The 21,198-nt window shown below is 47.7% G+C and overlaps 1 protein-coding gene across 17 annotated transcripts in view; it reads left to right on the top strand.

Annotated features, from left to right (window-relative positions):
- NF2 (NF2, moesin-ezrin-radixin like (MERLIN) tumor suppressor) overlaps window positions 1-21,198 on the top strand; it is a 102,270-nt gene that overhangs the window by 41,526 nt on the left and 39,546 nt on the right. For all 17 annotated transcript variants that reach the window (XR_014559054.1, XR_014559055.1, XR_014559056.1 and 14 more), the window contains 8 exons: window positions 564-632; window positions 2,295-2,377; window positions 3,602-3,677; window positions 5,713-5,847; window positions 9,217-9,291; window positions 13,704-13,817; window positions 17,240-17,362; window positions 19,535-19,752. Coding sequence is in view for 7 of the 17 variants with exons in the window: in XM_083717312.1 (XP_083573438.1) it covers window positions 564-632; window positions 2,295-2,377; window positions 3,602-3,677; window positions 5,713-5,847; window positions 9,217-9,291; window positions 13,704-13,817; window positions 17,240-17,362; window positions 19,535-19,752 (893 nt within the window). In the remaining 10 variants the exon portion in view is untranslated. The remainder of the gene's footprint in view (window positions 1-563; window positions 633-2,294; window positions 2,378-3,601; window positions 3,678-5,712; window positions 5,848-9,216; window positions 9,292-13,703; window positions 13,818-17,239; window positions 17,363-19,534; window positions 19,753-21,198) is intronic.

The raw sequence follows: 21,198 nt of genomic DNA, 5'->3' as shown, positions 1-21,198 counted from the left end.
ATTACGATGTTAAAATACAGCATTAAAAAAAAAAGTTGAAAGCAATTTACCATCATAAACATAAGAGGGGTCCTAAAAAATATGCACCTAAATTGACAATTTAATTGTTACTGGTGTGGTGTAATGGTTAGTGTTGGACTGTGACCTGGGAGACCAGGAAACTCAGTCATGAAGCTCATCTTGGGCTGGTCATCATCCCTTAGCCTAACCTACCTCGCAGGGTTGTTGTGAGGATGAAACGGGGGGTGCGGAGGAGAACAATGTACACTGGAAAATAAAGGTGGTAAATGCATATAATAATAATAATACATAAATGATTTTTTTTCAAAAACAGGGTAAAGAGGTGCATCTTCAGCATTGTCCGGAAGCTGTATAATGAGAGTGCTGGATGCACCTCTGTTGCATTCAGTGGATGAGTTTGGGAATTGGGACCTTGACCTTTCCCTAACAATAGATCTCTTCATGCACCAGGGCCTGTCTCTGTCTCTTTGTGTGCCAGGGCTGGATAAGTACCCCCCTGTTTTAACACTACACATCCCTGTTTTGTGTTTTCCCCCCTCTAGTACGGTGACTACGACCCCACTGTTCACAAGCGTGGCTTCTTGGCCCAAGAAGAGTTGCTTCCAAAGCGGGTAAGGCTCTGTCTTGCTCAGTCGGACATGGGCAAAGGCGGAGAGGCCTCAGATCTTAGAGCGCAGAATGTTGGGCCTGAATCCCCAGAGACCTGCTGCCGATCAGTGTTTGCCGAGCTAGAGGGATGAGTTGGTCTGCTTCGGCATAAGGCAGCTTGCTGGCTTTCTTGGACATGGGATGGCTCTTAAATGATAGCAGAACATTAGAATTGCCTTTTCCCCAAACACATTTTCCAGATTGGGCTCTCCAGCTCTGCTGAAGATAATGACCATTATTTTGGTCTTCACAAAGGCTCTTGGATGGGGAAGGGCTGTAGCTCAGGGGCAGAACATCTGCCTTGCATGCAGGCGGTTTCAGGTTTTATCCCCAGCATTTCTAAGTAGGGTTTCGAGAAGACTTCCTATCTGAGCTTCTGCCAGCCAGTATAAACAGTACTGAGCTAGATATACAAAGGCCCTGGCTCTATATAAGGCAGATCCCTACAGCTCAGGTTTCCTCAAACTCTGCTCTCCAGATGTTTTGAGACTACAATTCCCATCATCCCTGTCCACTGGTCCTGCTAGCTAGGGATCATGGGAGTTGTAGGGCTGAGTTTGAGGAAGCCTGCTACAGCTGATGGAAGCTGTGGTCCCAAAAGCATTTGGAGGGTCGACTGCTTTAGGGCTTGAAGAAGCCTAATTGTCTGTCTGCCTGGGCTAATAATGTAATTGTAATGAACTGCCATTTGGTGAACAGGAAATGGTTTGTTTCCCTACTTTGTTGAGATGCAAAGATGCATACTTTGGTTGGGAAAGGCAAGTACAGTGGTGCCTCGCAAGACGAAAAGAATCCGTTCCGTGATTCTCTTCGTCTAGCGGTTTTTTCGTCTTGTGAAGCAAGCCCATTGACAGTTTAGCGGATTAGCGCTACAGCGGTCTAGCGGCTTCTAGCGATCAGCTGTTAAGCGGCTTAGAGGCTTAGGAAAAGGGGGGGGGGAAGCGAAAAAAACCTGCAGGGACTCGCAAGACTTTTGCGAAGCAACCCCATAGGGAAATTCGTTTTGCGAAGCACCTCCAAAACGGAAAACCCTTTCGTCTAGCGGGTTTTCCGTCTTGCGAGGCGTTCGTCTTGCGGGGCACCACTGTAAGGCGCCTTGTCCATGCCTCTGTCTGTCTGCTTCAGTTACTTATATTGGGCAACAGTGGCTCAAAGACAATATAGTACCACTTGATGAGCCATCCTGCAGGATGTGGCATTTCAAACATGGTCCAACTTTGACCATTAGCCTGCACTGTCCATTTCTGAGACACAACTGCAGGTAGGTGGGGCTCCACTGAGCTAAGCTACTTTATAGATCCTAGAATCCTAGAATTGCAGAATTGGGACTCCCAGTCCAAACACCTGCAAACATTGTTAAAGACTCCCTGCCAGATGGCCATCCAACCTCTGCTTAAAAACCTTGAAGGAGAGTTCACGACCTTCCTAGGTATTCCACTGCACTGTTTAACCAGCTCTTTAACCTCAGAAAGTTCTTCCCAATGTTTAATTGGAATCACCTTTCTTGTAATTTGAATCCATTGGTTTGGGTCCAGCCCTGGCGAGCAGCAGAAAACAAGCTTGCTCCATCTTCCATGTGACAGCCCTTCAGATATTTGAAGATTGCTTTGTGTCTCACTCTTCAGGTGATAAACTTATACCAGATGACCCCGGAAATGTGGGAAGAAAGAATAACAGCTTGGTATGGCCAACATCGAGGCAGAGCCAGGTGAGTCTTTGCATTCTCAGTGTCCTTTTCATAGCACTTTGAGGGGTTCCAATCAAGTGGTATATAAATTTTATGAAATAAATAGTAGCTGGCATACCAACCAAAGTTTTTATATTCATAACCATGAGAGCTGGAAATTTGAAAATTTGTAGGATTCTGAAAAATCTTAAGAGTTGATGTGCAGCCTGCCCTGAAAGCAGAATCTCATGTCCTTTGTTTTAAGGATGGCAGAAAGCATAGGGGATAATGATCAGGGAATAATGGACAAGTAACTTATGCTTGTGACCTAGAGAAGGGATCCTTGTGGAAGTCCTATAACATTTAGACGTCTCTAAGACAAGCTTAGAAAACGGGTAGCCTCCTGGTTACCCTTATTTTGTTCTGCTCCTTTCCCTCCATAATAGTGAAGGCTGACCCAATAGGGCAAATGGGACAGTTCCCCACCCGCCTCCCTTCTTATTTGCAACCAGCCCATGGGGTGGCCCTGCATCTCATTGGCTCTGGTTCTGCCTACTTTTGGTACCTCTGCCTTCTGCCCTTTGAGTATCAGTAGCACCAACCATTACTTGCAGCCTACAACACAGCAGTGGGCAACTCTTTCTTTTCACTAAGGGTGATCAACTATGCCCCTGAAATTTAGGGTGTTCGGGAAGGGGAAAAATAAAAATATTTCCTTTGCTGAACATCCATTTTAACAGAAATTAGGATGCAGTAAACCTGCAGGAAGGGATTTGCTGTGGATTTTTTTTTGCTTATATCTCTTACATATAATAAAAAGGGAAGGTTGTCATCATGTAGCAGTTTGCTTGGCCACTGATAGGTGGTGATGTGCACTATGGTGTGACAATAGACTTCTCAGAGCTGCTGGGGCAATGGAGGAAGGAGAAAGGCAGGCAAGTAGCTGCAAATGGAGGTGGTTTCCCCCCCCCCCAAGAAGGTGGTTTAGGTGAGGTGCAAGGGAGGATTAAGGTTGGCCAGAGGGGTGTTGTTGCCAGGCGGAGTTAGCAAGCAAAGTGAGCGGCAGCACAGCCTCTAGTCTGTGTGTGCGCTTGTGTTTGTGTAATACCTTGAGACCATCTTGAGCACGCTATGTAATATCTCTGTGAAGCTAAGAACCCGTCTTATTCCTTTGTTCTCTCCCAGTCCCCTGCATATTCCATAAGGTCCCGTTTCTGTCAGGCTTTTGCAGCTCTAAACCGTCTGCCCCACTGTTCACATTTACAGGGATGAAGCTGAAATGGAGTACCTGAAGATTGCCCAGGACCTTGAGATGTACGGCGTGAACTACTTTGCGATCCGGGTAAAAGTCCCAAGTTTTGCGTTGCACTTTTTTTGGGGGGGGGCGGATTGAGGGCAGGAGGCCCTTGAACAAAAGAAGAGGGGAACCAGTTGTGCAGAAGGACTCTGGTCAGCAGACTCTGGCTTTGCTAAAGCTTCCTTCCGTAATGCAGAGGAGAGTTTGATGCAGAACCTTTGACGTACTGGCAGCTTTCCTGCCGTAGCCTTACCTGCAACCAGGAAAGGGCCGCTGAGAGGCTTCCCCAGGGGGATGAATGAGTCACTGCTGCTGCAGCTCATTCTGCCTCGGGAAGCCTGAGTGCTCTAGCTCTGCCTCCTCCTGCCCTCCCTCTTTGGCCAGGTTGATCCTGTAGAACAAAGCTTTTTGGATTTGTGGGCACATTTGCAAATGGAATATACACTATCGTGAGCAACACACACACACCATAACTTATTCCATTCGCTTTTTTCAACCTTAATTCAGGGAAGAGATGTAGTTTGATGGAAGAGCATCGCTTTGCCTTCAGAAGGTCCCAGGTTCAATCACCAGAGTCTCCAGTTAGGGCTGGGCATTTTCCCTGTCTGTCTGAAACCATGGAGAGCTGCTGCCAGTCAGTGTAGACAATATGGAGCTTGATGGAGCAAGGCTCTGACTTCACATCAAATACCAAGCATAAAACTAAAAGGAAGAAAAGAAAATATTTCTGATTCTTTGTGTATCAGCTTTATAGACTTCTGCAAAACCCTTGCTTCATAATAGCACCCAACTCTTCTGCTTTCTATAGACCAACCTTTTTCCAGTCTCCGAACCAGCTTCGTTTTACATTTTTGTGCAAAAGTCCATAAGGTGCCTTATAGCAAGGCTCTGAATTCATATAAGGCAGCTTTGTGTGTGTGTAAAGCGAAGGGCTGAAGCTCAGTGGTAGAGCGTCTGCTTTGCATGCAGAAAGTCCCAGGTTCAATGCCTGGCATTTCCTGGAAGATCTAGGAGAGATTTCCTACCTGGAACCCTGAAGGGCCACGGCCAGGCAGTGAAGGCAATACTGAGTCAGACGGACCAATGGTTGGATCAGCATAAGGCAGCTTCCTATGCTCCTAAATATTTTTTTGGGTGGAGACAACTTCACCAGGGGAAACCTGTAAGCACAAGGGAAAGCCTCTGTGTGTGCATGTGCACTCACGGGTGCTGCATTGGCAAGCCCTACCGTAGAATTTGCCTCCTGGCAAATAGAAGGGAAAGAAATGGAGGCAGTGAGAAATTTTACTTTCCTGGGCTCCATGATCATTGCAGATGGTGACAGCAGTTACGAAATTAAAAGACGCCTGCTCTTTGGGAGAAAGGCAATGACAAACCTAGACAGCATCTTAAAAAGCAGAGACATCACCTTGCCAACAAAGGTTCGTATAATTAAAGCTATGGTTTTCCCAGTAGTGATGTATGGAAGTGAGAGCTGGACCATAAAGAAGGCTGATCGCCAAAGAATTGATGCTTTTGAATTATGGTTCTGGAGGAGACTGCATGAACTGCAAGAAGATCAAACCTATCCATTCTTAAGGAAATCAGCCCTGAGTGCTCACTGGAAGGACAGATCCTGAAGCTGAGGCTCCGATACTTTGGCCACCTCATGAGGGGAGAAGACTCCCTGGAAAAGACCCTGATGTTGGGAAAGATGGAGGGCACAAGGAGAAGGGGACGACAGAGGACGAGATGGCTGGACAGTGTTCTCAAAGCTACTAACATGAGTTTAACCAAACTGCAGGAGGCAGTGGAAGACAGGAGTGCCTGGCATGCTCTGGTCCATGGGGTCACAAAGAGTCGGACACGACTAAACAGCAACAAATCGTAGAATTGTTGGATAGACTTAGGTGGGATTCATGTGTCAGATTCTTTGAGCCATTTCAAATGGAGACAATGTAGAATTATAGAGTTGGAAGGGACCCCGACGGTCATCTAGTCCAACCCCTTGCAATGCAGGAATCTAAAAAAAAAAAAGGATCCATGACAGATGGCTATGCAAGCTCTGCTTAAAAAACATCCAATGTTCTCTCCCCTTTAGAATAAGAAAGGAACAGAGCTGCTGCTGGGCGTGGATGCCTTGGGCCTGCACATATATGATATGGAAAACAGGCTGACCCCCAAAATTTCATTTCCGTGGAATGAGATTCGGAACGTCTCTTACAGCGATAAGGAGGTAAGGCACACTCCTCTTGTCCCCCCCTCCCCGTGTCTCTGTCCAAGTGCTGAATTGAGAAAGCGGCCTCATGCACCTATTCCTTCCTGCTGCCGGTTCCCAGGATACTTTAGGGCAAGGCATGCAGTGGAAGTGGTTAGAGGGTCAGACAAGCACCTGGAAGACCAAGGTTCGAATCCCTACTTGGCCATGTGAAGCTTGGGCCTATCACAATCTCTGAGCCTAGCCTGCCTCTCAGGGTTGCTGTGGGGGTTAAATGAGGAGGGGGAGAGCCACGTCTGCCACCTTGAGCTCCTTGCAGGGAGAAAGGTGGAATGTAAAGACAACAAACAAACAGCTGTTAAAGCACTAAAAGAGTACATTAAATGTACAGTGTACACGGGTGGCACTGTGGTCTAAACCACTGAGCCTCTTGGGCTTGCCGATTGGAAGGTCAGCGGTTCGAATCCTTGCGATGGGGTGAGCTCCTGTTGCTCTGTCTCAGCTCCTGCCAACCTAGTAGTTTGAAAGCAAGCCAGTGCAAGTAGATAAATAGGTACCGCTGCGGTGGGAAGGTAAATGGTGATTCTGTGTGCTCTGGTTTCTGTCACAGTGTCCTGTTGTGCTAGAATCGGTTTAGTCATGCTGGCCCCATGACCTGTAAAGCTGTTTGTGGACAAATGCCGGCTCCCTCGGCCTGAAAGCAAGATGAGCACCGCAACCCCATAGTCACCTTTGACTGGACTTAACCATCCAGGGGTCCTTTACCTTTAGCTACATACAGTGTATATAAGTTCAATTAGTAATAATAATAATAATAATAATAATAATAATAATAATAATAATAACAACAATGCCCTTTTGACTGTGGTCTGTCTGGCACAGGGATGGCCAGAGTGGCTGCACCTTGCCTCCCAACCCTGGACAATATGGCCAGGAGGCAGGGATGATGGGAGTTGTAGTCCAACAGCATCTGACTTGCACCATGCTGGCTATATAGCAGGATTGCAGAGAATCCTTTAACCTCCTGGACTCTGCAGTTCTTTAAAAACAGTCACCGGTTTTAATTGGTACAGCGGTTCCTCGCTCCCCTGTCCTGGAAAACGTTGACTGCAGTTTTCTTTCTTTTAAGACTGATGCAAACAGTGCAATGCAGACGAAATTAGCAGCGGCTTTTTCTTTTTTGGTGGGAGGCAGGCAGGAAAAGGAGGATTGATAACATTTAAACATTATCTGGTGAGGGCCAAGAGCTTAAGGCGTTCTACTTCAGTTATTATTGCTGAAGCTTGAAGCAATTAGTTTATGATGTGCTCTTTTAAAAAAATTACAGTTTTGGATGCATAATCCTATTACAGTTAGCATTCTTGCGAGATCCTTTCCCCCTCTCGCTTTTCTGGCTATACACAAGTTTTATCAGTTAAGCCCCCCCCCCTCCATCCCATAACTGTGTACAGTATTCCACCAGGAATTGAGAGGCCCAGGACCTCGTCTGCTGGGCCTGGAACATAATAGCCTGTAATAGAGCCGCCCCTCGAGGGAAGGATCTGTCATCTTTTATCACGTCAATAATCCTCGTAATAAGACGGCCGCAAGCGAGATGTGACACGATAGTAAGCGGGGCTTAATAGTGGCGCAGGACAGCTGTACCGAAACATCAGAGGTGTTTAATCTAGTGTGTCTATTATCAAGCGCACGTCTGGGACTGCAATGGTCCTCGTGGCTGGCAGCAAATCCTCAGGGATTTTTCTCCCCCTGCCAGAGTTGAGATCTGAGGCTCCGTGCTGCTGTTTCGTCCTATTATTTGTTTTGTTTATTGATTGTGTTTAAATCCCACCTTCCCCCCCAAAGGAGCTCAAGGTGGTGTTTCTGGTTCACCCCTGTCCCCCATTTAATCCCCACAATGACCCTGCGAGGTAGGCTAGGCTCAGAAGCAGCCACTGGCCCAGGGTCACACTGTGACCTTTACGGCCGAGTTGGCATTTGAATCCTGGTCTCCCAAGTTCTAGTCCAACACTCTAACCACTACACAGCACTGCAGCTCTGCTTCCCATTCTAGGCAGGCTGGCGACTCACCTGGCAAAACTGTTAGAATTCCTGCTCCTTGATTGCAGTCATGGGATTTTTGTCTATCACATGATTATGTATGTTTTGACTCCACAGAGTGGGAAGTGACGGATGTTTGTGTTACTGTGTTCCGTGAAGTGGGACTATTGTCCTTTGTTCTTTCTTCTTTGCTGTCTGATGCTAGAGAGAGAGGGAGCCATGCTGCAGTGCTCTGTGTGGGTTTATATGTAAATAAAGTAGATTAGCCAAAATGCTGAGTTGCTGAAGTCTGTTGCTCAAGCTGCAAAGACTCTGCGGATCCCTAAGTGTGCTGGTGGCAGTTGGCATCGGTTGCTGTGATGTTCGGGCTGAAGAAAGCTTTTGAAGCTCCTGAACGATCGACCAGGAGGGAGAGAACATGCCAGTCGGGCATGTGTCTCTGCCAGGGTCCTACTCGAGTGTAGGACGAGCTCCTGACAGAAACAACCCAACACGCTTCTTTGCTAAGAAAAGAGACAGGCTGGCACTCTTTCTCCCTCTCTCTATGCACTGAGAAATAAGACTTTTTATTCAGTGCAGCCTGTGAGCAAAGAATGCCTTGATTTCCACTTTACCTGGGTATTCTGAGAGAGGGGAGGATGAAGGAACGGATCTCTCAAATTGGCTGCCACAAATTTTGCTGCAGTGGCTACTGGCTGGATTCTAGGCATTTGTTTGATTTGTCCTCCATCGCTCTTCTCCTTTGCTTACTGGCTTTGCTGTGGGATCTAAGTTTGTGGGGTGTGAAAATGGCTGGAGAACACTGAACTTCCCCAACCCGAGGGAGTGATTGTCTTTTGTCTGATTCTGTGTTGGCAGCTAGCCGGAAAGTAAAACTTCAAGGTGCATTCACCTTTAAAAAGAAAGGCTGTAGCTCAGAGGGTGGAGCCTTTCCCACAGAAGGTCCCAGCTATCTCTTCCTAGGGATGGGAATGTCCCTTGCCTGAAACCCTGCTAGGCAGAGTAAACAGTGTTGAGCTAGACAGATCCAAGGTTCTGACTCAGCACGGACCGGGGTTCTGACCCATAGCTCAGTGCCTAGAGCATGTGCTTTACATGCGAAGGGTTCTTCCAAGTTCAGTGATAGGTAGGCTTGGGGAAAAGGCTCCCTGCTTGAAACTCAGGAGAGCTGCTGCCAGTCAGTGTTGGCAGTACTGGGCTGGATGGACCACTGCTCTAACTTGGTATAAGAGAGATTCTGGCGCTCCTTTCCGATGCGCACAAGACTGGGCTCAGCTATCAGGGCGCACCCCTCTACCTTGATTTCATTTTCACTCCACTCTTTGACAACTTCTTCCTCCCTTGCAGTTTACGATAAAGCCTCTGGACAAAAAGATTGACGTCTTCAAGTTCAACTCTTCAAAGCTGCGTGTGAATAAGCTGGTAAGTCTGAAGGAGGATGCAAGAGTTGCATTGTGGCAGCCTCTCTGCTGAGCAGCCAGGCATCCTTCCAAGCCAAAGGGGCCCCGGGCTGCGTGAAATGCTGGTGTGCAGGAGATGAAACAGATGATGGCTCTGGGGGGCTGGAAAGGCACAAATCGCACTGCAGACCTAGAGAGCTGGTGCCAGCCCATCTGCATGAGCCTGATGCCCTCCAGATGTTATGGGATGCAACTCCCACCAGTCTCAGCCCAGCTGTATGATGCTGCTTGGCATGCAGAAGGTCCCTGGTTCAGTCCCCAAAGGCATCTCCAGGTAAGGGCTGGAAGAGATGCCCTGCCTGAAACCCTGGAGAGCCACTGCCAGTCAGTGTAGACAGTACTGAGCTATATGGCCCTATTTATATATAGAGAGAGAGAGCGCATGAGACTCTTAATCTCAGGGTGTTGGGGGGAAGAGAGAGAGAGAGAGAGAGAGAGAGAGAGAGAAAGAAAGAAAGAAGGAAGGAAGGATGGATGGATGGATGGAAGGAAAGGAAGGGAAGGGAAGGGAAGGGAAGGGAATGGATAGTAGCAACAGGCTTCTGGGTGTGTGTGTGTGTGTGTGTATATATATATATATATATATATATATATATATATATATATGTATATATATATATATATATATGCTTTCGTAGATTTTCACGGGTACAGGAATGCAGGTTTTGGTGTCCTCGGGTGTCTTCCCGTGTAAAAGTTGGGGTGTCTAGGCGACGTTTCGACGAGGTCTCACTCGTCATCTTCAGGCTGGTGCTTTCGGCTTCTTGTTACTGGAACAGAGCGGGATCTCAATGTTTGAGTTCCTATAAATACTGTAGAGGGGGTGTGGTGTCTAGCCTCCAATGTTCTGGGCAGAGAGGAAGTTCCCAGGCTAGTGTGCCTTTTCTTCTTTTGTTCCTTAATTACTTGAGAGATACCTTGAGTGATTTCTTGAGTGATATCCTGAGTACCACTTAGGTGGGTCATTAGGTGTGGATTAGTTGCTAAAGTCTTTGTGTCTTGACCTCTTGAACTTTGTGAAGAGTTTTCCTGAGAAGATGGCTGTATTGCACTTAGTTGTGCTTTGGCTTGGCTTCGTGTATAGGGGCGAGCTGTGGTTTTGTGGCTTGTGTCAGCCAGATCTGTGTAGGGATTGCAGGGGGGTGCAGCATCCGGAGGTGCCACCATGGACTGGCTATTGGATGGTGTCAGTAATTCATCTGTGGAGAGGGTCTGGGTTTGGGTCTGGTGTGGTTGATTGGTGTTGGCGTTCTGTGTGCCTCTGGATCTGGTGTCAGTTTTTGTGGGGAGGGCTAATTTCCAGATGTCTGGCAAGCGGGATGTGTCGTCACGCTTGTTCATGTTGTGAGGGTGTTTCTCTATCTCGATGGCTTCCATGATTATTCTCTTGTGGTGATGTTCCGTGTTAAAGAGCAATTTGGAATCTGCAAAATTAATTTCGTGTCCTGTTTCTTTCATGTGTTGGAAAAGAGAGGAAGTTTTTTCTTCTTTTTTGACGGCATTCTTGTCAAAAAAGAAGAAAAAACTTCCTCTCTTTTCCAACACATGAAAGAAACAGGACACGAAATTAATTTTGCAGATTCCAAATTGCTCTTTAACACGGAACATCACCACAAGAGAATAATCATGGAAGCCATCGAGATAGAGAAACACCCTCACAACATGAACAAGCGTGACGACACATCCCGCTTGCCAGACATCTGGAAATTAGCCCTCCCCACAAAAACTGACACCAGATCCAGAGGCACACAGAACGCCAACACCAATCAACCACACCAGACCCAAACCCAGACCCTCTCCACAGATGAATTACTGACACCATCCAATAGCCAGTCCATGGTGGCACCTCCGGATGCTGCACCCCCCTGCAATCCCTACACAGATCTGGCTGACACAAGCCACAAAACCACAGCTCGCCCCTATACACGAAGCCAAGCCAAAGCACAACTAAGTGCAATACAGCCATCTTCTCAGGAAAACTCTTCACAAAGTTCAAGAGGTCAAGACACAAAGACTTTAGCAACTAATCCACACCTAATGACCCACCTAAGTGGTACTCAGGATATCACTCAAGAAATCACTCAAGGTATCTCTCAAGTAATTAAGGAACAAAAGAAGAAAAGGCACACTAGCCTGGGAACTTCCTCTCTGCCCAGAACATTGGAGGCTAGACACCACACCCCCTCTACAGTATTTATAGGAACTCAAACATTGAGATCCCGCTCTGTTCCAGTAACAAGAAGCCGAAAGCACCAGCCTGAAGATGACGAGTGAGACCTCGTCGAAACGTCGCCTAGACACCCCAACTTTTACACGGGAAGACACCCGAGGACACCAAAACCTGCATATATATATATATATATATATATATATATATATATAAAATGAGACTTAATCTCAAGGTGGGTGGGTGTGGAGAGAGAGAAAGTGGATAGTAGCAGCAAGCTTCTCAATGGTTTTGTGAGTGACTCTTTCTCTTGCATGAAAGGCTGGGAACAAGCCCGCCATTGTTGCTGCAACAGCAGCAGCAGAGGCCTGGCTTTGTCTGAATAGCTGGCAGATTCTGCTTGGAAAATTGGTCTCTTGGAGCGCTGGGGAAACTGCAAGCTCTGTGGTCAAACACTGTGCTCAGGGCCTCCATTGTTTTTCCTCCCAACTCCTCCCGCTGATCCCCATTCAAGAGCTGTGTATAAAGGAGGGTTTGTCTCCTTTCCCCGTTTTCACCCAGAGTTTTTTCTGAGCTAACCCTTCAAGGATCGGTCTGCCTTATAGAGACAGCTAATTTCCAACCCACTCATGTGTTTATTGTGTATTGGAGAACTGCTGCCAGTCCATCTACATCAGCATGATGCCCTACAGATGTTCTGGACTACAAATCTCAACTACCCCAGCCAGCACAGCCATGCGATGTTGCGGCCGATGGGAGTTGGCTGAAGATAGCACATCCATTGCACTAAATAGTCACATTGGTTTTTAATTGCATTTTTATATTTAAATCCCCACCTTCCCTCCAAGAAGCTCAAGGCGGTGTGCATGGTTCTCTTCCTCCCCACCTTATCCTCACAGCAACCCTGCGAGGTAGATTAGTCTGAAAGGGAATGGCCCAAGTTCACCCAATGGGCTTCATGGCTGAGCCAGGGATTTGAACCATGGTCTCCCAGGTCTTAGTGCAGCACTCTTAACCACTATGCCACCACTGACTCCCTTTCTCATTTTGCATTTTATTGTTCTGCAATTTGAATTGGAATAAAATACCAAGGATAAGTAACTAAGGAAGCAATAAAACACTGAGCAAAGCTCGGCTCTGCCCTCGCTGGTCTTGGAAGGATCCTTTAAAAAAGCCCCATATGTCCAGAGACCTTTTGCCTGCCCATTGGGGGATATAGGAAGCTCTGAACACATATTTTTTAAATGTCCTTTTTACGATGAGGCACGTAGAGATACCATTGACCCCCTGCTGGTGAGGTTTGCTGACCTTCCAGAAAAGCAAAAATTTGATCTTCTCCTGTTAGGCAAAGATCACAAGACGACCCGGATGGTCGCCAGATTCTGCACACAGATCTGTAGGCGCAGACCATCCCCCTATTCAAACTAGTTTGTTAAGAAAATTCCCAAACTCGGATCCACGGGTGACTCTGGGTCATTACAGAAGTTTATCTTAAAGTTTTTATGTGTTTATACGCCTATCGCATTTTAAACTTTGTTGTATATTGTTTTAAATGTTTGTTTTGCTTTTGGGATTGTAGTCCCATTTGTGTTTCACAAGCTGGCCAAAACACTGAGCTAAACGCAGCAGCAGTCTAATGGCAGAAGTCAGGTTACTAGGTTACTATTTACCATTTATTTAGAATCACGAGGACTAGAATCTTCTTTTTCTTTTCATTGGAAGAGTCTCAGGTTTGATTCTTAGCATCTCTAGGTAGGGTCAGGAAAGGTAGCCAGCCAGTGTAGACTATGGATGGGGGAAGCTGTGGCCTTTTAGATATTATTGGACTGTGGGCTCCCATCAGCCTCAGCCAACATAGGCAATAGTCAGGAATGACAGGAGTTGTGATCCAACAACATCTAAAGGACCACAGCATCACCACTCCTGATGTAAATAAAGCTGTGCTAGATGTCCCAATGGTCCGATTCGGTATAAGGCAGCTTCCTATGATGGTCACGTGTGTCTGATCTAGACATTACAGTTGCTACACGGAAGCCACCAGAAACAGTTCTCCCTTGGCATTATTGACGGCTGTGGCATGTCTCAACATGGTGGGGTTGGCATGCAGTTCTGTGCAACAAAAGGACAAAAGTGTTTTGTTTTCAAATGCTTGGTGGCATGAACACAAACTTGCCATCCTCTTCTCCTCCTCTTATTGGCTGGACCAGATCCTGCAGCTGTGCATTGGAAACCACGACCTGTTCATGAGGAGGAGGAAAGCAGACTCCCTGGAAGTCCAGCAGATGAAAGCCCAGGCCCGGGAGGAGAAGGCCAGGAAACAGGTCAGAGAAAGGGAGGGTCCTGTTCCTTTCTTAACAACTACAGTGGTACCTCGCAAGATGAATGCCTCGCTAGACGAAAAACGCGCAAGACGAAAGGGTTTTTCGTTTTTTGAGTTGCTTTGCAAGACGAATTTCCCTATGGGCTTGCTTCGCAAGACGAAAACGTCTTGCGGGTTTGCTTCCTTTTTCTTAAAGCCGTTAATACCCAGGGAATCCGCGCTCCGCAAGACGAAAAAATCGCAAGACGGAGCAACTCGCGGAACGAATTAATTTCGTCTTGTGAGGCACCACTGTATTTGAATTGCTCACTCGGAATCTCTCCAGAGGAAACTGCTGCAACGTCGGCATTGCTGCGAACGTTCGGCCCCCGCAGGCGAGAGCTGACAATCCCAGGCAAATTTTGCAGATTTCTGGAAACTCAGGGCAGGGCAGTTTAAAAGTTGCATAACAGAGGAATCCAGTACTACAGCTGTGCTAGTGGAAGCCCGTTGTGCAACAGATTGGGCAGCCTCTTGTGCATAGAGATAGCAGCAACTGGCTTATGCATTCTCTCAAAGAGTACAGTAAAGGTGCCTGCCTGATGTCAATAGGCAGGGAGTTCCAAAGTGTAGATGCCGCCACACTAAGATTGTGTTATTACAAATGCGGAACGGTGTTATGTGGAACCTGTAACGCTGCCAGTTCCACAGATCAGTGTGTTTGAGTTGGCATATATAGGGTGAGGCAATGGTTCCCCAACATTTTGGGGTCACCACCCTCTTGGTACCATAAAGCCACCCCACTGCCCTCTGCCCTACCTTATAAAATGCATTATTCAGAATAGCGGTTTTCACAACCCACTAAGGAAGATAATAACACAATAAAGTTCCATAGAATCATAGCATTGTAGAGATGGAAGGGTGATCTAGTTCAACCCCCTGCAGCAGAGGAATAAACACTAATTGTTAATTTCAAACAACAGCAGCAACAACAACAACATATTTATACCCTGCCCGTCTGGCTGGCTTTCCCCAGCCACTCTGGGTGGCTCCCAACAGAATATTAAAAACATGATAATACAGTACATCGAACAAAACTTCCCTAAACAGGACTGGAATCAGATGTCTTCCAAAAGTCAGATAGTTGTTTTATTTCCTTGACATCTGACGGGAGGGCGTTCCACAGGGCAGGCACCACTATCGAGAAGGCCCTCTGCCTGGTTCCCTGTAACTTCACTTCTTGCAGTGAGGGAACCTCCAGAAGGCCCTCGGAGCTAGACCTCAGTGTCCGGGCTAAACAATGGGGGTGGAGACGCTTCTTCAGGTATACTGGACCTGATATTCCAAATGCAAATGGTTAGTTGCACATTTATTCAAAACTCAACTCAAACTAATTAGCTGAATTCAACAATATTGATGAGCGTGATCCAATGTTGCCAGCTTTTCAAAGCCTGATAGTCAGTTACACCTCCAGCAAGCCCCCTGCCCACCCTCTTGCATCTCAGAGCAGCTCCAGCTAGTCCTGCCCACTTTGAGATCCCACTGGGGCAAGGCAATCCCAGGAGTAAACTGGTCCCAAGCCTTCAAGGGCTTTGTATACCAACGGTAGCACCTTGAACTTGGCCCTGTAAGAAATGGGCAACCCATGCGGATCTCTGAGCAGAGGTGTTCTGCGCTGCCACGGTCTCCCTCCTGCCAGCAACCACGCTGCAGCATCTTGCGCTGACTGCAGTTTCCGGGTCAATCGCTGGGGAAGCCCCACATAGAGTGCATTGCAGCAGCGCATCCTTGCAGCTGCCAGTGCCCAAACTACCGGGCCAGAAAAACGGTGTCCACTCTGCGGGCATACGATCTTTAAATGCTGTCCATCCTCTCCCCTGCCGTTCTGTAAACCTATTTCTCGGTCGTGGCGCTCGTATGTTTGCTGTGTCTTGGGGAGGTTGGCTGCGGTTGTGGGAGGGAGGGGGAGCCGTGTCCTAATTAGATGGTGATGGAATGCGAGCTGCTCTTCCGCCGCATGCCGCCTGCATGCTAATTCCGAGCCTGGCCTCCTTTTATCCGCTGCGGGTCAGCCCAGCCAGCAGACGCGCCGCATCTCAGGCCGCAGCATGGAGCCAATGAGCACATATCAGCAAATTGGATTGTATGAATCATGGTTTTCTGCTTGTAGACCTTTTCTACTTGCTGAAACCCACACAGCTAATCTGCGCGGTGCTGCTCGGAATATAGATTGCCACTTCTGGGGAAGCGGTTAGGCGGCCGTGGCCAAGTGCCTCCGTGTGCCAGGGGACGCTCAGCTTACGGGAAGGTTAGGTTAAAAGTACTTGTCTTGGATTTGCCTGTGTCAGTGATGTTACGGCTCTTGGCTTATTTCCATGGGCAGCGATAATAGTCTCTGGGATGGCTGCCTTTGCACCCAGGTCAACTTGAGCTGTAAAAAAACGAATGTGTCCAAAGGAAAATGGGGGATGCATCCTGAGTTCTAGGAGGAGGGAAACATGTTTTGTCTCAGGGAGTGTCACCCAGCGCATAAAGGCTTAAAAAATAATAATTCGGTGCTCCCCTTGGGACTGGTTTGGACCCTCCTCTTGGTGCAGAATGCTGCAGCAGGACTGCTGGCGAGGACAGACTAACTCCAGCACAGAGCACCAGTGTTTTAAAGGTTGCACAATCTACCCATATACTACCGGTTCAGATTCCAGGGTCTTGTATGCATTTGCAAGGCCCTTAGCAACTTTGGCCAAGGGTACCTTGAGAACTCCTTACATCATTGTGTGATCACTGAGGTCATTGTTACTTGGATTCATGGCTCAAATCCACTAGAGCATTGTGGGCTCCATTCTGTTGCATCCCCTCAGGCAGGCCCAATCACCGTTGAATTTCCAGCACCTAGTACATAACTTTTTAAATTTCTGCAGGCATCTCTAGCCATTTTTCTGACTTCTACGGCTAGTTTTTAACTGATTTTGTCTCTCTTAACCTTCCTGCACAACACTGAGAGACCAAGATATGACCAACAGAGGTTAAATGAGTTGTTTACCTAGAGCGGGGAAATGGTTCGAAATTTTGAGAGGATAATGAAGAGCAAGAAGGGGAAAAATTAATTGCTGAGGGAGGGCTCCTAAATCTGAGGGTGCAGAGAGCAGGGAGTCCACCGAGGAGCTCCACGCCGGCCTCTTCCAAAGTATCTACCATCAGCCTGGCAGCAAACCCTGTGCCTCGAAATCTCCCTGCTCTTTAACAAAGCATCTAAATTGCTTTGTAAACCTGGATTGCGGAAGTGGAATTGATTGTGGCGAGCAGATGTCTGAATTCTGCCGCACGGCCCTGATAAATTGGATTTCTGTTCGGTGCAGAATGCCTACGATCTGCATGCCTTGGTTGCTTATGTACTATTTTCTGCCGTCCTCGCCTCACCACCCTGCCTCTCCCCACCCTCCCAAGATGGAACGCCAGCGTTTAGCTCGAGAGAAGCAGATGCGAGAAGAGGCAGAGCGGACGAGGGACGAGTTGGAGAGGAGGCTGCTGCAGTTGAAAGATGAGGCGACGATGGCTAACGAAGCCTTGGTAAGTCTCTCTGCAGGGATGACTAGCCGCCCACTGCAATGGCATGGTTCCGTTAACAAGACATGCATGGTAGAAGCAAGACCCCTCTCCTCAGCAAGACTTGTCCTTACCAGTCAGAGTAGATTCTCCATTCACCTGTATTCAGACTCTGCAACATCAAGCTTACTCGTTTGGGGAAGGAGTGGTGGCTCGGTGATTGAACACCTGTTTTGCATGCAGGAGGTTGCAGGTTCAATACTTGCCTCCTATAAGTGAAACCCTAGAAAGCCTCTGCCGATCAGTGTAGATGGTAGTCTGGTTCAGTATAAGACAACTTCCTGTTTAATTCAGCTCTTTCTTTTTTTAAGAAGCATAAGGACTAGAAACTTGGTTTATTTTTAGGCGAGGGGCAGTAGCTCAGGGGTAGAACATCTGCTTTACATGCAGAAGGTCCCACATCATCCAGGTTTCAGAAGCAAAGGACCGGGCAGCTGGTCACCACAGTGTTGGGGACTCTGATGGTGCAGTAGGGAGCCTTCACTCTCGTTGGACTACAACTCCCATCACCCCATGTGGAGGGCACTAAGCTGGCAAAGGCAATTGTGCCACCCGCAGCAGGATAAGTTTAAATTGCTCCTGTGGTCACCAGCCCATTTGAGCTGGTTTTCCTTCTTTTCTTTGAAAAAAATAATTATTAGTCAATTAAAATTCCATTCAGCATCTTGCTAAGAGGAAGGGTGACTGATCCTGCCAGAATGGCTTGCAATAGATGTAAAATGAAAAGCAAGGAAGAGGAACATAAAAGACCTTCTGCATTCTGGTGCAGTTGTTTTACAGGTGGGAAAGACCACTGGCTGTGTGTCTTTTGCATGGAGAGTGTTTCAGGGAGGCCAAGGGGCTGTTCCTTTCCAGCTTCTTTCTGACTGTTGCTGGGTGAAATGGTCACTGACAGAGGTTTCCTTCTCATGAAGGTGGGCAGTCTTTATCTGTATTGGAACTCTTCAGACTCCAAATAGTGGCTCTCCAGACAGGCAGGCAGACAGACAGACAGACAGACAGACAGACAGACAGACAGCGTGTAGAAGGTTAGCATCTCAGGAAGAAATCCCATAGCCAGATTTCTTCTTGAGTTGCTAGTTTTCTGTGTCCCTGGATATCCTTTATTTTCTTCATGGAGCGACATTCACTCCTGGGAGTCCCAATGCAAGGTGATACAGACCCCAGTTTAGCACCTCAAAGGAAATCCAGAGTCTGTTGTGGGAAGATTTTTTTTAATAAAAAAAAAGAACAGAAAATAAAAGAAATAAACTTTGTCAGCTGACATTTCCTGTTGATCCTGACTTAAAACTTACAAATTAATATAGGCAGCCCATAAATCCAAACAGGGGAAAAGAAAGAATTTTTTCACCCCCTACTTAAACTGTGGAACTCTCTGCCTCAGGAGGCTGTGAAGGTCATCAACCTTAGATGGCTTTAAAAGAGGACTGGACAAATTGATGGAGGAGAAAGCTATTGCTGTCTACTAGCCAGGTGGCTGTGTTCTCCATTTACTGTTGGAAGCAGTAATGCTTCTAAATACCAGTTGCTGGAAACTGCAGGAGGGGAGTGTGATAAGATCCTGCTTGTGGACTTCTCATAGGCATTTTGTTGGCCACTGATAACAGGATGCTGGACTCGATGGGCCATTGGCCTGATCCAGCAGGCTCTCCTTATCCAAATTAGGTATCCAAATGAGATTTACGGTGATAAGCTCCAGTTCCAATTGCAGAAAAGGCAGTGAGATCTTCAGGCCCCCGAATAGTACAAAGTGGGCATTTATCCTTCCAATATGAGCCCCTTTGCAATAGTGAAGGGTGGCACGGGTCATTTTCATTGTCCATCTGTTAGGAAGACTTTTGAGCACAGACCATAAGAACATCAGGCAAGGCTGCTGGATCAAGCCAGTGACTCATCTTAGTCCAGCATCCTGTTCTTACAGTGGCCATCCAGATGCCCCAGTGAGAAACCTGCTAGCAGGGTTTGGACGTCAAGAGCCTTCTCACCCCCTGCAGCTTCCAGCAACTGGTATTCAGAAACATTGCTGCCTCCAGCTGTGGAGGCAGAGCATAGCCATCATGGCTTCTAGCCGAACCAGTGGCACATCGCCTCTGTGTCGGAGCCCCTTGTGTGTAATTCTCCACCCTTCTTGCTCAGATGAGATCCGAAGAAACGGCCGACTTGCTGGCCGAGAAAGCTCAGATCACGGAAGAGGAAGCGAAGCTCCTGGCTCAAAAAGCCGCCGAGGCAGAGCAGGAGATGCAGCGGATCAAAGCCACAGCCATCCGGACCGAGGAGGAGAAACGGCTGATGGAGCAGAAGGTGCTGGAGGCAGAGATGCTGGCGCTGAAGATGGCGGAAGAGTCGGAGCGAAGGTCAGGCGGGGAGGGAAGCACATCCACTGATTTGGGGGCTTTGAAGCATTTCATTCCTTGTTTTTCTTGCCATTGGGTTGTGCCCAGTGTAGCACAAAGTTAAAGTCTACTACTACTACTACTAATTTTATTGGGTGGCTCCCAACAGAATATTAAAAACACAGTAAAGCACCAAACATTAAAAACTTCCCTAAAAAACTTCCCTAAAAAGTGCTGCCATCATGTGTCTTCTAAAAGTCAGATAGTTGTTCATTTCTCACGCTTAGTTGTTATCTCACGCTTGGACTACTGCAACGCGCTCTACGTGGGGCTACCTTTGAAGGTGACCCGGAAACTGCAATTAATCCAGAATGCGGCAGCGAGACTGGTGACTGGGAGTGGCCGCCGGGACCACATAACACCGGTTCTGAGAGATCTGCATTGGCTCCCAGTACGTTTCCGAGCACGATTCAAAGTGTTGGTGCTGACCTTTAAAGCCCTAAACAGCCTCGGTCCTGTATACCTGAAGGAGCGTCTCCACCCCCATCGTTCAGCCCGGACTCTGAGATCCAGCGCCGAGGGCCTTCTGGCGGTTCCCTCATTGCGAGAAGTGAGGCTACAGGGAACCAGACAGAGGGCCTTCTCGGTAGCGGCGCCCGCCCTGTGGAACGCCCTCCCATCAGATGTCAAAGAGATAAAGAATTACCTGACGTTCAGAAGACATCTTAAGGCAGCCCTGTTCAGGGAAGTTTTTAATATGTAATGCTGTACGGTTTTTAACACTGATTGGGAGCCGCCCAGAGTGGCTGGGGAAAACTCAGCCAGATGGGCGGGGTATAAATAATAAATTATTATTATTATTATTATTATTATTATTATTATTATTTCCTTGACATCTGATGGGAGGGTGTTCCACAGGGAGGGAGCCACTACCGAGAAGGCCCTCTGCCTGGTTTCCAATAACCTCACTCCTCACAGTGAGGGAACAGCCAGAAGATCCTCGGATTTGGATCTTAGTGTTGGAGCTGAATGATGGGGGTGGAGACACTCCTTCAGGTATACAGGGCCATTTAGGGCTTTACAGGTCAGCACCAATGGGAGCCAATGTAGGTCTTTCAGGACCGGTGTTATACCTTCCTAGCGGCCGCTCCCAGTCACCTGTCTAGCTGCCGCGTTCTGGATTAGTTGTAGTTTCCAGGTCACCTTCAAAGGTAGCCCCATGTAGAGCGCGTTGCAGTAGTCCAAGTGGGAGATAACCAGAGCATGCACCACCCTGGCAGGACAGGTAAGGTCTCAGCCGGCATACCAGATGGAGCAGCCACCCTGGAATTAACTTGCACCTCCATGGACAGCTGTGAGCCCAAAATGACTCCCAGGCTATACACCTGGTCCTTCAGGTGTGGGCATGGCCAACGAGCATGGAATGATCTGAAGCACTAGACAAAGTTCAATGAGATGCCTCTTATA

This window comes from Podarcis gaigeae (assembly GCF_964106915.1).
Source record: "Podarcis gaigeae genome assembly, chromosome: 16".
NCBI classification, from domain to species: domain Eukaryota; kingdom Metazoa; phylum Chordata; class Lepidosauria; order Squamata; family Lacertidae; genus Podarcis; species Podarcis gaigeae.
The sequence above is the reverse complement of the archived record's forward strand: the minus strand, read 5'-3'. Positions and strand labels throughout refer to the sequence as shown.